This window comes from Neomonachus schauinslandi, chromosome 4, assembly GCF_002201575.2.
Source record: "Neomonachus schauinslandi chromosome 4, ASM220157v2, whole genome shotgun sequence".
NCBI lineage: Eukaryota > Metazoa > Chordata > Mammalia > Carnivora > Phocidae > Neomonachus > Neomonachus schauinslandi.
This window is the reverse complement of record NC_058406.1, coordinates 76,204,394-76,220,910: the sequence shown is the minus strand read 5'-3', so window position 1 is coordinate 76,220,910 and position 16,517 is coordinate 76,204,394. Positions and strand designations below refer to the sequence as shown.

The following is a 16,517-nucleotide window of genomic DNA, read 5'->3' as shown; positions in this document are numbered from 1 at the left end:
AGTACCTTTTGGGCTTATCCTAATTTTCACACATATGCTATGTGCAACTTACCTATAATTTAAACAGATTTACTTTTTTTTCCCCAGAGATAATAAATCAAGTAGTTATTGAATTTTTATTCACCAAAACATGTTTGTTTTGCCTTCATTTTGTTTCTGTCAGCAAATCCTAGAAGAACAAGACTTTAAAGAAGAAGATTTTGGCCTATTTCAGTTAGCAGGCCAAAGATGCATAGATGAAGGGCATATAGAGCAGCTATTAGAAATTATTCAAAATGAAAAGAATAAGGTAAGTACAATCTTTATGAGTCCTTTTTAGCCTTTACTGGGAAGATAACAGCCACATGATACTATTATTTGTCCACTCATTTATTTATCACACATTTAAGAATTAAATTTCTACAGTAAGAAAGTGGAAAACAAAAAAGGAATTAGGGCTATTCATATACTTGAAGGTGCTTATAGTCTGGTGGAAGAGATAAGTATGTAAACTAGCAGTAAGAAGGCACAAAAAATGAAATAAGTGATAGTTGAAGTATAAGTAAAATACTTTAAAATAAAAGCAGGGATTACGTCTGGTTTAGGGATCAAAGGTGGCATTTGGATTATTAATTTACATTTAGTACTATAAGTATCAGGCAACCTGGATACTCATTTTTGGTGATCAGCACATTCTCTTCCTTCAGCCAGATGTATATAGAAAACCAAATATTAAGTAAGATAATTTTTGGGGGGCGCCTGGGTGGCTCAGTCAGTTAAGCGTCTGCCTTCTGCTCAGGTCATGATCCTGGGATCCTGGGATTGAGCCCCACATCGGGCTCCCTGCTCAGCAGGGAATCTGCTTCTTCCTCTCCCTCTGCCCCCTCCCTTGCTCATTTTCTCTCTCTCTCTATCTCAGATAAATAAATAAAATCTTAAAAAAAAAAGGATAATATTTGGGTGCATAGAATCAGAATAGGAGGAGACCTAGATGGCCTTACTGGCTGATACCATACAGCTGTGATTATCTGAGAGGTCATTCTCAACAATGGGAAAAGGATCTTTGGGGGATCAGGAACTTTTTCCTGGGACACAGTGTTGGCAACACTGCCAAATTTTGTGTCTTTGTACTCGCCTTCTTATACAAGAAAAGACCATCTTCTTTCCAGGAATACACTCTTTCTTCATTTACAGTACTATTTATTTACATGAAAGGTTTCTTTGTTGATATCACAGTCTAGTCATGCTGGCCTCTGATTATAACCAGGGCACCTTGATTGTGTTCAGGAGATTACTAAAACTTTTAAACCACACATAGTAGTTCAAAGGGCTTATTCCTTTTTTATTAAAAATAATTTTTTAAAGAAAAATTAGGACATTTCATTTAATACATTTGTTTTTGATATGTGTTTATGGAACCTTTGTAGCCCCAAATACAGTAAATTTAATATTTTCTTTAACTCCTTGATATTTCCCAATTGTGTTCTCAGAGGATAACCTTTGAGAGTACCTTACTTATAGCTAATAATAATAAATTTAATAACGGCTAATACTTAAGTATTTACCATGTGCCAGATGCTGTCCTAAATGCTTTACATGTGTTAACTCATTTAGCTTCCCAGAATCCCATAAGGTACTATTAAGTTCATTTTGTAGATAAGGAAACAGTCGCTGAAAGATAAGTGACTTGTCCAGAAGTAACTCAGTTTTTATGTAATATCTAGGGTTCAGACCTGTGCATCCTGGTTTCAGAGCTCTTAACCACTCTCCAGTTAGCACTGTGTGGCACTTAGAAGGAAGTTTTAGAGTGTTACCAGGGACTAATTGATTGTGGGGCTGAGAGAGAGAGATGACAAAGATGACTGGGTTTCTAGCCCCGAAGAGGATAATATATCCTGAACAGAAAAGGGCAACCTAAAAAGAGAGAATTTCTTGAAGGAGTGTAAGTAAATTTACTTTGGAAATGCTTAGTTTAAGTGGCAGCAGGCAGTTGAAAAGTAACGTTTGGAGCTCAGTCAAGAAGCAGGAGATTAAAATGTAGAATTGTGCATCACTATTAGAAATTAGGTGATTGGGGCACCTGGGTGGCTCAGTCACTTAAGCATCTGACTCCTGACTTCATGATCTCTGGGTTGTGGGATCCAGCCCTGTGTCAGGGCTTCGTGCTCAGCAGGGAGTCTGCTGGAGATTGTCCTTCTCCCTCTGCCCTCCCCCCCTTCTCTCCCTCTCTCTCTCCCTCTGTAAAATAAATAAGTCCTTAAAAAAAATTAGGTGATTGTGTTAACTAGAATTTAAATAAACACTTGAAACAAAAAAAAAAACTGAAAGAAAATTAGGTGATTGTGATATTTTTGAGCATAGTGAGTTTGTCTTAATAGCTTGAGAATCACTTTTGGAATGTGTGGTCTGCTAAATTCAAAGGTTCAGACACTGATAAGACAGTGTTTCAAACTGACTGCGACTTCATTTTCTTGCCAGGTGACACAATCAGGATTGATCAAGATTTACTATTACTCTGTGTAAATTGAAAAGAAAAAAAGCCATATGAATAGTTTGTCCTATAGTACAGGGCTTCTCAACATTAGTACTCAGGTATTTTTTAGCAACCCCCTGCCCCGCCCCCCACTCTGTAATGACAATCAAAATTGTCTCCAGATTGCCAAATGTCCCCTGGTAGATAACAAAATTGCCCCTATTGAAAACTACTGGTGCAGTGGGAAACACATGGGCTTTGGAGCTGGACAGATTTATATGCAGTTCCTGGTTCTGCCACATTTATTTGATATTTGGGCGTGTCAGTAATCTCTAAACTTTGGCATTCTCATCTGTCATTTGAGGATAATCTTACTCTGTAGATAGTTAGTATTAAACTAAACAAGGTGTAGTTTATGGTTAGTATTGATTCCCCTTCCTTATATTCACTATTTACAGAATGACTAGATACCTGGCAGCTGAAATGATGTTTGTAAAATATTTTATCAAAATTATTTTTTTTCATTTCACATATGCAAAATCTTATCCAAATCTATAATTTCCCATATAGTTAATTATTCTCAGAGAATCACTTATAGGGTAGAAGTACACCAATGGAAAGGGAAAGAAGTGCTTAGTTGGAAAAGTAGAGTCTAACAGGAGCTAGTTAAGTTTTAAAAAGCAAGTATAGTCTTAATTAATGTTGGAATAAGGTAGTTTGGAAAAAAATTAATAAGCTCATAATATAAATTTCTGATTAAAGGCCTAAATATTAGGGGCACCTGGGTGGCTCAGTTGGTTAAGCATCTGCCTTCGGCTCAGGTCATGATCCCAGGGTCCTGCGATTGAGCCCCGCATCGGGCTCCCTGCTCAGAGGGAAGCCTGCTTCTCCCTCTCCTCATGTGTGTGCTCGCTCTCTCTCTCATTCTGACAAATAAATAAAATTTAAAGACCTAAATATTAAAAGTCTAGCCACACAAAAAAATAGAAGAAAACAGAACAGAATGTCAAATCTTTGGAGGGAGGAGGATAATTTGTTACACTTAAAGATAACAGATATTATTTAACCTATATTTATGGAGCACCTTTTTATAACAGGCCCTTGTCTAGATGCCAGGAATAGATCAGTAAACAAAAAATCACTGTCCATATGGATCTTAAATTCTAATGAAGACAGGAATCTACATGAAAAATTATATAGTATGTTAGATACTATAGAGAAAAATAAAGCATAGCTGGGGGATGGACCATGCTAGGTGAAATTGCAGAGATTTGACAGAAGGAGGGGTGTAAACCATGGGGCTGTCTGGGAGAAGAGTGTGCCAGGCAGAGGAAATAACTAGTATGAAAATATTTAGAGAAAACAGCTGAACTGTCTTTCCCATTAGATAAAATGGATGATTGTTTTGCTATTTATTTTTTAAAAATCAATTTAAGCCTTCATTTTATGCCATTTTTTAAAAAGATTTTATTGGTGTTTATACACAAACAATGCATCATGGAACACTGCATCAAAAACTAATGATGTAATGTATGGTGATTAACATAACATAATTAAAAAAAAGATTTTATTTATTTGAGAGAGAGCACGCGCGCATCTGCACGCGCATGAGTGGGGGATAGGCAGAGGGACGAGCAGACTCCCTACTGAGCACAGAGCCTGACACGGGGCTTGATCTCATGACCTGAGCCAAAATCCAGACCTGAACACCTAACCAGCTGAGCCACCCAGGTGCCCCTTACTTCATGTTTTTAGTATAAATCTTACTGAATAAAAAGAAAGGTGAAATGTATATATATTTAAATGTAAATGAATGTTTATGAATCCCTAAAAGGGGGAATCCATTTTAGATCTAAAAGCCAGTAGGAAAGGAACCAAAGAAAAATAAGCATATTTTGCTCTATAAAAAAATAAGGACAACCAAAACACCAAGTAATTATTTGTCATAAATACAAGAAGGGAATATTAACATGTAGGGAGCTCATGCAGATTGATAAAGACAGACGCTAAAATGTCCAATTGATAAATGAGCAAAAGTATAAACAGTATTTCCTCTTTTGTGAGTTATATGTTCATGTACCCTAACATATTCTGTTGCTAGTTCTCTAGGACATGTTAAGTCTTACATCTTTACACATTGCTATTTCAGAGCCTTAAATATATTTCCCACCTATCTATGCCTGACACATTTCCCTAACAAGCCTTAGCTTAGCCATTGCCTCTTCTGGGAAGCCTTTCTTGCCTTTCCTAGATGGAAGTGACAATTCTCCTGCTATACCTTATACTCTACCTTGATTATCTTGTAAGACTGAGATCATGGCGGGGGTTATTGTACTTAATTGTCTTCTTCCTAGATGTGTGTGTGTTTTGTTTTTTGTTTTTAATGAGTGAACCTAGAATGTAAACTCTATCAGGATGGAGATCTTACCTTGCCTTATTTCTAGCACCAGAATATTTTAGGGACTTGACATATAGTAGTATATTCTTGATAAATACTGATGAGTTAAAATAGAAAGCAGGCCAGAGAAATGGAGTATATTGTTGCTAGTTCCGAAAATAGTGGTTTTGATCATGAATGTGAATCACTAATTAAAAAGATAAACTTTTACTTGTGTGGTAAATATTCTGAAATATCTTTGAAAATAGAAGTAACTTATATGTAGGAGAGAAAATAAAGTGGCATCCCCTTCTTTTACGTAAGTTACATAATCGTAATATATGTACAGATTTTCCAAGGAACTTTAAAACGTTCATAAGCATTGGATGGATTTCTTCATGAATCAGGAGAGCAAAATTCTCCGTGAAAATAAGTGTTTGCTCACAAATTAACTCTCTTGTTGGAAATAGAGGAACTATTTAAATTGTGAAAAAGACCAGCTTACCTGATTTAAAATAAATGCCCATTCACCTTTCCTCAGTGAGAGTATTAAAAACTATCTTAAAATGTTGATAGTTGTTAGCAGCCAACCCTAAGAAGTCAGGGTGAAATGCTGTAGGCTTCATTTGCCTCATCTTAGCTATTTCAGAGGAAATTTTAAGCTCCTTCATTCAAGGTAAGAAAGTTCACCGTAAGAGTCCTATAGATGGCAGTATTTTCTTTACTCTGAAAATGTTTTTACAGGTCATTATCAAGAATATGGGCTGGAATCTTGTTGGTCCTGTTGTTCGATGTCTTTTGTGGAATAAGGACAATGGGAAAAGAAAATATTATTTTCTGATGCTTGATTTATTGGTAAAGGTAAGTTAACAAAATGAGGTACTCTTTGTCCCAATAGCCAGCAGGATTTTGTAATTCCCTTTAATGTTTAATGCTCATTGTGGGTGACAAAGCTTTTTGTTCATGAAAATATAGAGAATTCTTTGAAGAAAAGGCCCAATTTTATTGGTTAGATGGGCAAGTCCATTTCAGTTTTTCCAAATTTCTGGATATAAGAATTATCTAACCTCATCTCAGACCCACTGGTTCAAAATCTCCAGGAAGATACCTAAGAAGTTTTATTTTTAATAATAGCTTACTGTATAGATGTGAAATTCAGGGTTTAGTGAGGCAATTAGTTCAAAGCCACACTGTTCTTTTAGCAGCATTGGAACTAGCAAATCTCAGTGTTCTTTTCTCTGTGGTATATTCTCTAAAAGAATATCAGAAACCTAGAATGCAAATGATCACAGGGGATATAGGAAGAGGAAGTAGATTTGTTGCAACCAACAACCTTAGAGACTTTTGATAAAATGTTACTAGAATTATAAGTCAAAAATGATGGTATAGGAGGATAAGGAAAAGGACATTATAAGAAGCTACCTAGAGATCAGTCCAAATAAAAATATATACTTGGAAAGAGGAAACCCCATCTAGATAGTAGTTATTAACTATGAGGACTTTTCAAAAAGGCAGGTGAGGTAATTCTGGCTAGTCAGAAGACAATGCAAAGTTTTATCTGTTCAGAAAGTACAAAAGAGACTGTATTCATGTTAATACCCTGGCAGTGTGAGATAGAAAGGTCCCACCTGCTGAAGTCCTGGGAAACTAAGGCAGCTTTCAGAGTAGACAGGCAAAGCTCAAAGGAAACCTCAGTTCTGATAATCAAGTTCTTCTTTCTCCCTATTTTTCTAACTTTTCCTTTAGCCAGGAATTTAAGTCTCCAAAATACAGTTGTCTACTTTTTTAAAGAATTTATTTGAGAGAGAGAGCACAAGCAGGGGAGAGGGGCAGAGGCAGAGGGAGAAGCAGACTCCCCGCTGAGCAGGGAGCCCAATGCAGGACTCAATCCCAGCACCCTGGGATCATGACCTGAGCTGAAGGCAGACCCTTAACCGACCGAACCACCCAGGCACCCTTGTCTTTTTTTTTTTTTTTAAGATTTTATTTATTTATTTGAGAGAGAGTGAGGGAGATGGAGAGGGAGAGAGAATCTGAAGCAGTCTTCACACTGAGCACAGAGCCCAACGAAGGGCTCGATCACACAACCGTGAGATCATGACCAAAGCCAAAACCAAGAGTCGGAGGCTTAACTAACTGAGCCACTCAGGCACCCTAAATATAGTTGTCTATTAAGAGACTTATGATTTCTTGCTTCTTTGTAGTTTTACAGTGATTTGACAGTCAGATTCTATGTTTTGTTAGTGTATTTTTTTAACAAGTGTATGAGGTGTTTTACTGTTAAGCAAAAATAATCATATTTTCTCAGTATGTGCTGCCTTTTAAAAATAGTAATCATGTGGCTTTAAATACAACTTGTATTAAACAGGTTCAATTGTGAATATTTTTATAGTTGTGTAATCCAAAGGAATTATTGTTGGGTTTGCTTGAACTGATTGAAGAGCCCTCTGGAAAACAGATATCCCAAATTATTCTTCTTTTACTTCAGCCATTACAAACAGGTAATGAGTATTTTGATATCTAAGTGTTTCTTATTTTATCTGTGTTAAGTTCTTGATATTACTCCAAAATGTCAGCACTATACCAAAGTAAAATTTATGACTAATTATTGAGTACTATGCTTAAACTAGCAGTAGCAGTACCAATTTGAATCCTGCTGCCTATACAAAGATGACAATACCTGGCACTGATGGGTACCTAATTTTGACATTTGTTGAATGTCATGCTGTTTTTCTGGTATTATGTTATAATCTATAGCTTTCTGCCTAACCTTCCTATCTACAACATTAATCTAGAACTTTCCCTGTAAACATATTTAAAGGATTGCTTCTGTGATGTCTGCTTTACTCTGTCTGTTAGCATTGTGGTAGGTCTTGTATCTTGGTTAAGAACAGTATCGCACAGGCATTGCTCATCCTCTGCACTGGGAAGTCGGGGCTGGGAATAGCAAAAGAACTACTGAATGAAACAGGTGTAGGAAGAAAAGTCTCCATGATTGAGTGCAGTAACATTATTGTTAAGCAATGGACCTTGGCAACCAAAGCAGACAGTATTTATCCATGGGAAGAGACTACTTTTTCATTTTATAACTTACATATAACTCAGAGTCTGATAGAAGGACCCAGCATCTAGAAGTGAGAGTAAATTCATTTTAAATGAGAATGAAGCAGCTTTGTACCGCTTAAAATATTCAAAGTCTCCTAGAAAGGAAAATATAGTAAAACTACCTCTCATTTTTACATTATATTTTACAACGACTTACTCTTATTTGATACTTGCAACAACCAAAAAATAATGGAACGAAGTGTTTCTGTCTTATCTATGTAAACCGTTAGAAAAAACTTAAACAAGATTTCATGGCATCTATTGTAAGGTGCCATGATTGTAAGATGATCCAATATTTCATGCACCCCTAAGAAGAATAAAAACACTACCAATTAAGTTATGATATGTCGTCCTGATTTCAAAGTTGTTATAATGTTTTTTTTTTTTAAACGTGTTATAATTCTACATTTACTGGACTTCTGGTCCCATGTGTAGCATACTTGATGAAGCTACCTCAAGTCACAACTTGGTCTCTGTTTTAGTGATTCAGAAACTTCATAACAACAAGGCATATTCGGTGGGATTAGCATTGTCCACTCTTTGGAGTCAGCTGTCTCTCCTTCCTGTTCCATACTCAGAAGAACAAATACAAACAGATGACTATGGCCTTTGTCAGTGTTGCAACGCCTTAATAGGGTTCACTAAGCCTTTTGTGGAAGAAGTCATTAATGACAAAGAAAACTCACTGGAAGATGAAAATGAAAAGTTAAAGGATGAATTACTGAAATTGTAAGTACATTTTTGGTAACATTTCACAATGGAATTAAGTAACCGGTCAGTTATTTTATGTTTCTTTGTTGTATTTGTTTGCCATGGACATACAAATCTAGTTTCAGGTTTTGAATTTTAGAAGATTCTGGGGTGCTTCATTAAATGCCATGTTCTGCATTTTTAAAAATTAAAAACCAAAATCCATTTGTTTATATTCTTCTATGACTTACTTTTATTCGTCATAGTAAGTGAATAATTAAAGTGGGGGAAATAGGTATAGCTCAAAGAATCTGGTCTTTCTGTGGGGGAATTGTGTTTTGACTCTCCTTTTGAAAGCAACAGAAGCAGCACCAGACAGTTGAACATCCAACTTGACCACAAAAATGGTAACAGAGTACCCAACAGCATTCAGTCTAGGGGCACTATACAGTAAACATGCGCTGTTCAGTGTGGCTGTCAAGCACTTGATGTATGGCTAGTCCAGATTAAGATGTGCTCTAAGTATAAAATGCTCCTTGGATTTTGAAGACTTGTTATTAAAAAAAATACTAAAATACCTCAAGAATTTTTTTTTTTTTTAAGATTTTATTTATTTATTTGACACAGAGAGAGACACACACAGCAAGAGAGAGAACACAAGCAGGGGCAAAGGGAGAGGGAGAAGCAGGCTTCCCGCAGAGCCGGGATCCCGGTGTGGGGCTTGATCCCAGGACCCTGGGATCATGACCTGAGCCGAAGGCAGACGCTTAACCATCTGAGCCACCCAGGCGCCCCTCAGTAATTTTCATACTGACATATTGAGATAATACTTCAGATATATTGGGTTAATAAGAAAAGTTACTACTTTCCCTTGTTTCTTTTTTAATGTGACTACTAAAAGATTTTAAATTATATGTGGGGCATGTATTATATTTCTGTTGGACAGTATTGGACTAGATTATTGAATTACATGGACTAGTAATTTTATCTTAAATTTTGGAGACTAAAACTATAGTTAGCTTTCTATTTTTTCAGGTTAGGACATTAAAAAAATTTTTGCCATTTATAGAACCCATTATTTCATGAAGTAAAGATATTTAAACTAAAGAAATTGGGAAGGCTTAATCACAGAATAAAGTTTGGTTTTCTAAATAAAACAAATGGAGCTTTATGAAAAAAATTACATTTCCTGATTTTTCCTTGACCTAATGAAAACTACATCATGGAATAGCACTAGTCCTTAAACCTTCAGTAACCACTGATATAGTCCAGACATGGAAGTGCATCTTACCACAGAGTCTAGCAAGGTGTTCTCATGCTTTCCCCAATACCAGTAGGAAGGGTTTTTTTTTTTAAAGTTTTATTTATTTATTTGACAGAGAGACAGCACAAGCAGGGGAAGTGGCAGGCAGAGGGAGAGGGAGAAGCAAGCTCCCCGCTGAGCGGAGACCCCGATGCGGGTGGAGCCCGGGGTGGGTTGAAACCCTGGGATCATGATCTGAGCTGAAGGCAGCTGCTTAACCGACTGAGCCACCCAGGCGCCCCTAGGAGGAAGGATATTACATCGGCAGTTTTACAGGTGGTTGAGTTATTTTTCATGTAGAATTAACTTTGATATGTTTATAGAACTAGACATTTTATACTTAGGAAATACTCTATTCACAGTTACCTATTTCTTATACCTTAGTTGTTTCAAAAGCTTGAAATGCCCTTTGCTGACAGCACAATTCTTTGAGCAGTCCAAAGAAGCTGGAAATGATCCTTTAAGATGTTTTGCATCTGAAATAATAGTAAGTATAGCTATTTAATCTGCCATAAAATCTGCTATAATTTAAAATGTTATCCTGCTATATTCTCATGTACTGCACATGGGCATGTAAATTGATACATTATTAATGTGATACGTATTTTTTGTAGAACAGATAAAAGGATGGAAAATAAACAGCAATATTATTTGGGTAATGAAATTAACACCTTCCAGACTTTGCTTTTGTAGTCAGAAATAAATATATACATAGGTATAATTTTTTTAAAGATTCTATAGCATTATACATACTCCTTTGTAATGTGCTTTGTTTCTCTTAACATATTATGAATATTTTTACATTGTCTTTTTGTTTTTGTTTAACTTGGGCCATCTAGCTCTATGTTTTCTCCAATTTTTCAGCATTATAAAACAATTCCAACTTTCTTTTTTTAACTGTTAAGTCTGCGGTAAGTATCCTTTTAACCAAATCTTTGCATATTTCTTTAGTTGTTTTCTTAAATTTCTAGAAGTGGAATTTCTGTGCCAAAGGATATTCTCACTTTTAAGACTTATGATAAATATTTTCAAAATAACTCCAGAAATAAGTAAATTTTATTTTAAAAGTAATTTGGCTTAATGCATCCAAGAGTATTTTTAAGTGTGTTGGGATTCTATATTAGGGAACTAATTTGAAATATGGAAAATATGTACTTGAGATTGATAGTCATGAATTTCAGGTTAGAGCAGTCATTGTGGTTGTGGGTTTTCTTCAGCCATGTTCAGCTGTATAGGAAGAAAGTTGGATTTAACTAGGTCAGAGTTTCGAGAACTGTGTGAGTTCTACAAAGCAAGAGAGGGGGAAAGACATGTATGCAAGGAAGTGACTGTGATGGACAGTAGAATTTAAGCTGAGTAAGGAAGGAAGTTTGGACGTACTAAATGTGAGAGACAGTGGAAAAGATGATGGGATCACTGGATTGTAGTTCCCAGTGTGACTGACAAGTTGTTGGAGCTAGGTTACTAAAAGGAATGAGCTGAAAAGATTGGAGATTAAAGAACAGGATGCTTGAAATAATACTGTGGAAAAGTTCAGTTACTAATAACAATGCCTGGGGTATGACCATGGAGTGGGTGGGTGTTCTAAGGAGCGGGTGGAGACTGAAATCATTGGACTAGACAGTGAAGTACCTGAGAGTCCATGGTATTAGAAGTTCTTTGGTTGTACATTTAAGTCACACAATTATAAGAATAATGTCCAAAACCCAATTAATGGAGTAACCTTGGGGTAGATGTTGGATAGTCACATGAAATGAGTTTCAAAGCTGAGGGGTTCAGAGAGGATGGGGGAGAATGGTCTAAAAGCAGCAAGGAGAATAGGTATTTTACTTCCAGGCTTGGTATAGTGGATATGGGTGAAAAATAGCAACTCTTTGAGAGGTCTGCAGAGAAAATAGTTGTTTTCAGAAGAGTCAGATTTCTTTTAGAGCAAAAGAGGTAAGAGACAATTTCATGAAGAATGGATTTTGCTAATAACTTTGAGTTCCACAGGCCATACTTTGAAGGGTACCTGAGATCTGAGAAGAGGTAGGAGAAGGGTTTAGAAGAGGAGATGCCAGAAATTTAGGGGAACTAGATTCTGAGGATAAGAAATAATCTGGTAACTAATATAAATAGGGTTACATAGTTAATGGGGTTAATGCTGATGGTCAAGATAGTTGAGAAGAGGCTCTGAGTGATGTAGAGGGAGAAAAGGGGAGGGGTTTCCCAGGAGACTGGGGCCGCCTCATTGTTGCCAGTGTTAGCGTACAGCATAATCCCCTGGATATAGTATAAACATTACCTTATATGATAAATGTACCCTATTTTGAGAAGATAGATATGAAAATTGGTAACTGTTGCAGGATTTTAAGCCTGGGAGTGATGTAATTGTTTTGGATTCATCACATCAGTGGAGGTTGAATTTAACCAAGGTAAGATTAGAAATAGGGAGATCCTTAGGTGTGTTTTGGGAGTTAAGTGAGAAATAATGGGATCCTTGAAATGGTTGTAGAGATGAAGAGGAGAGAGCAAAATAAAAAATTTGGTCATTAATTGGATTTAGAAAATTTAAAAAGTTGATTCATGGATGAAGTTTTATGCTTGGGTAACTGGGCAGATGATTGAGATAGAGAATACAGGGCAAGGAACAGGGTGTTTTGTGCTTTAAAAACATTTTTTATTAAGATAATTTTAAAAATCCAGAAAAGTAGAAAGAACAATATAACGTAACCTCATGTACCCATTACCCAGCTTTAACAATTTTGACATTTTGCCAATCTTTTTTTACTGTAGTATTTTATAGCAAGTCCTAGACCTATCATCCATAAGTCTTCAAGTATGCTTCTCTAATTAGTAAGGACTTCTAAAAATAGCCACAATTCATTATGACATCTAACAAGATTAACAGTAATTTCTTTTTTTTTTTTTTAAAGATTTTTATTTATTTGACAGAGATAGACACAGCGAAAGCAGAACACAAGCAGAGGGAGTGGGAGCGGGAGAAGGAGGCTTCCCACGGAGCAGGAAGCCCAATGCGGGGCTCAATCCCAGGACCCTGGGCTCATGACCTGAGCCGAAGGCAGATGCTTAACAACTGAGCCACCCAGGCACCCCTTAACAGTAATTTCTTAATATATATTTAATTCCCAGAGAGCAGGTTTTCAAGGGGAAAATTTTGAATGGTGATCAAATTTTGATGAGATCGTCTAAAGAGGTAGTTAAGTGTGAGAAAAGAAAAGGGCATAGGACTGAACCCTACAGAGTACCAACACTTAAGATAAGCCTACCAAAGAGACCAAGAAAGAAGGGTCACAGAGGTGGTACAGATATCACAGAAACTGGGGTAGTAGAGTTTAAGGAAGAAAAAAGTGATTGGTCATGTTACATGTAGCCTGTAAAGTAACAGTTGAAAAGCATCCATTGGATTTAGGGAGATGGCATTGATAATCTTTTTTTTTTTTTTTTTTTTTTTTTAAAGATTTTATTTATTTATTTGAGAAAGAGAGAATGAGAGACAGAGAGCATGAGAGGGAGGAGGGTCAGAGGGAGAAGCAGACTCCCCGCTGAGCAGGGAGCCCGATGCGGGACTCGATCCCGGGACTCCAGGATCATGACCTGAGCCGAAGGCAGTTGCTTAACCAACTGAGCCACCCAGGCGCCCTTTTTTTTTTTTTTTTTAAAGATTTTATTTATTCATTTGGCAGAGAGAGACACAGTGAGAGAGGGAACACAAGCAGGGGAAGTGGGAGAGGGAGAAGCAGGCTTCCTGCAGAGGATGGAGCCTGATGCGGGGCTTGATCCCAGGACCCTGGGATCATGACCTGAGCTGAAGGCAGACGCTTAACGACTGAGCCACCCAGGCGCCCCAGGCATTGATAATCTTAGCAAGAACAGTTTAAGTGGAGTGTTGGAGACAAAAAACAGTGGAGTGGTTAAAGGAGTGCATGAACAATGAGAAAAAGATGCCAACTAGTATAAGGTGTTCTTCAAAACAGGATAAGAAAGAAGAGTAGTGGGAAGACATGGCCCTGAGGTAGGAAGGTAATGGGGGAGATAGGGAGTCTTGAGCATGTATATTTATAGACTGAAGGGGTGGGAACCATTAGAGAGGAAAAGAGAAGTGTTCTATCGGATAACTGAAATAGTGTGGCTCGAGAGCACACAGCTGAGCACAGGATTAAGGACACCTAGAGGAGGTAAGAATGGGTATGCATGCAGGGAAATTTGTAGCAGGAATGGAATATTAAAATTGAAGGGAATCAAACTCACTGGCTTCAGATTTCTAGGTGAAGGAGATCTCTTAAGAATCTAAGAATTAGGGCGCCTGGGTGGCTCAGTCGGTTAAGCGTCTGCCTTCAGCTCAGGTCATGATCCTGGAGTCCCAGGATCGAGTCCCGCATTGGGCTCCCTGTTCAGCGGGGAGTCTACTTCTCCCTCTGCCCCTCACCCTGCTCGTGTTCTCTCTCCTACTCTCTCTGTCTCTCTCTCAAATAAATAAATAAAATCTTAAAAAAAAAAGAATCTAAGAATTAGAAATGGGGCTTCAAGGAATTGGTAAGGGTTTGGAATACTGAAGGGAAAGGAAATAGATGGTAGAAGACCATAAAAGCATTAGTCAGTAGTCTGAGCATTCAACTGTGGTTGGAGACCACAACTATAGTGGTAACAGTTTGTATTTGTGTATGATTTTTTGCCAGCAGTACTCAACTGCCTGGGTATAGAAGTAGAGAAGGTGGATTGTAGTTATTTTCCCAAGCTGGCATTTTATCGGGTAGATGGAGCTGAAGAAAATATAGGGTGTAGGTAGTTCAACTAACCAATAATGTGTTGGTTGGACAGGGAAAGAAGGGGAGTTAGGAGGGGACAGACAGGTAGGTTAGATGAAGGGATCCCAGAACTAGAAAAGTCAGAGGTAGAAAAGAAGTTAAAGTCACAAAATGAGATGTTGGGGTTTAGGTATCTAATGTAGAATAGCTGCAAATGCTGCGATTATGTGCTGAAATGAATTAGAAATTAAGGTCATTGGAATTCAGAAATCAAGAGCCCTGAGGCTGGCCTATTAGAGGAGTTATCTACATGAACATTGAATTTTTTCCCATATGGTAGCAGGAGTTGGATAGAGAAAATGATTGTGAGCAGGTACCAGAGTCTTCAGTGAATGTGAGGCAATGACCTGGCAGTCAGCATATGCCAGAGATAGGACAGATAAAGGGCAGTATGGCATCTGCCTCAAAGGAAAATGTGTTTTTGCTTGAGAGTGCAGGAAGAACCAAGATAATACCCAGGCTCTACCCATACCACCCTTCCCCACTGCTGCCTCCCTGACTGTGCTGTGGAAGAGATGTGAGAGGATGAGCAGCTTGCACCAGAAATCAAGTCAGGTTTAATTATAGCAGTGAGATAGAGCAAGTATCTTATGAAGAGGTTGAGGGTGTAGGGAAGAGGTCGTAAGACCTCAGCGGAAGGATCATTGTAAGTAGAGACAGAATGAGGAAGCACAAAGCAGTCAAGTAGAGGTGAGCTCTTTTTTTGCCACTTGCTGTGCCAGCCACATGCACCCCTGTACCCCTCATAGCCATTCTTTGCAAAATTGAAAAAATCAAGGACTTTCTGCTCATGGCCAGGCGGAAGGATGCCAAATCAAGAAAAATAAAGGATAATGGTGAAGTTAAAAGTTCGATGCAGCAGAGACCTAGTATACACCTTGGTCATCACACACAAAGAAGGCAGAGAAACTAAAGCAGCCCCTGCCCTCAGTTTTGGCAGTGAAGGAGCTGAAATGAACCTGGCACGCTGATTTGAATTGTATTAAAATTTTAAAAATTAAAAAAAAAAAATAGAGGTGAAATCAGGGTAGGAGATGAAGTGAGGAGATGCCTTCTGTTCTGTGCTGGAGAAGTTCAGGTAAGTGTGGCATGCTTGAGATTGATAGCCTTAACTATCCCTCCTTTGGCAGAAGTTATTTTGATATAGAACTGCTTGAATGTCCCAAGGGTTTCACCACAGAAACATGCCTAAAAGGGCCAAGGCTGCCATGAGAAATTATGGAGTGGCAGGTACATCCTGGGTATGAGCAAGACTGCTGGAGGGTGTGTGGGTAGATAGTGAAGGCCCTAATTTGGACACAGGTGGACTCCATGTATCCTAAAGCAGCACTGAAGAATCTGGTTATATGTAATGATTTTTTAAAAGGCTAATCTTACTCTGGGAAAAAAAAAATATATCTAGTATTGGCCGAATGAAGAAATGGAGCTTCATGATTAAGAGGACATTTAGAATCCAAGTACAGTAAACTTGTTGTCTTATAGCTATAACAGGAATGCGTGGCTTTGAAAATCAGTATGCAAGTATATATTTAGCATCTGGTAGCTGAATAGCAGTCTCTTGTGACTGAGGATGATTTCCCATGGTTCTTTTTTGTGTTCTGAAATGACTAATGGAGCCATCTGGGATCAGCAGATTTTACTTCCCTGAAGGCTGGAAAAGTCTTATTTGACTTTATAATTCCCCACAATGTCAGGTGCAGTGCCTGACATTCAAGTATTTATTAAAATAAATGAGTGAATATGTGGAAGGTCAGTATTCTGATTTAGCTGCTTTTGTCATTC

The 16,517-nt window shown here is 37.7% G+C and overlaps 1 protein-coding gene and 1 pseudogene across 4 annotated transcripts in view; both read left to right on the top strand.

The window, feature by feature from the left end:
* GLMN (glomulin, FKBP associated protein) overlaps positions 1 to 16,517 on the top strand; it is a 32,649-nt gene that overhangs the window by 1,617 nt on the left and 14,515 nt on the right. For 3 of the 4 annotated variants that reach the window (XM_021689987.1, XM_021689988.1, XM_044914559.1), the window contains exons 3-7: positions 164 to 289; positions 5,574 to 5,690; positions 7,222 to 7,330; positions 8,417 to 8,663; positions 10,312 to 10,414. In XM_021689987.1, coding sequence (XP_021545662.1) covers positions 164 to 289; positions 5,574 to 5,690; positions 7,222 to 7,330; positions 8,417 to 8,663; positions 10,312 to 10,414 — 702 coding nt within the window. The remainder of the gene's footprint in view (positions 1 to 163; positions 290 to 5,573; positions 5,691 to 7,221; positions 7,331 to 8,416; positions 8,664 to 10,311; positions 10,415 to 16,517) is intronic. The other variant, XM_021689989.1, reaches the window with a different exon arrangement.
* On the top strand, positions 14,445 to 15,818 carry LOC110580586 (annotated as a pseudogene).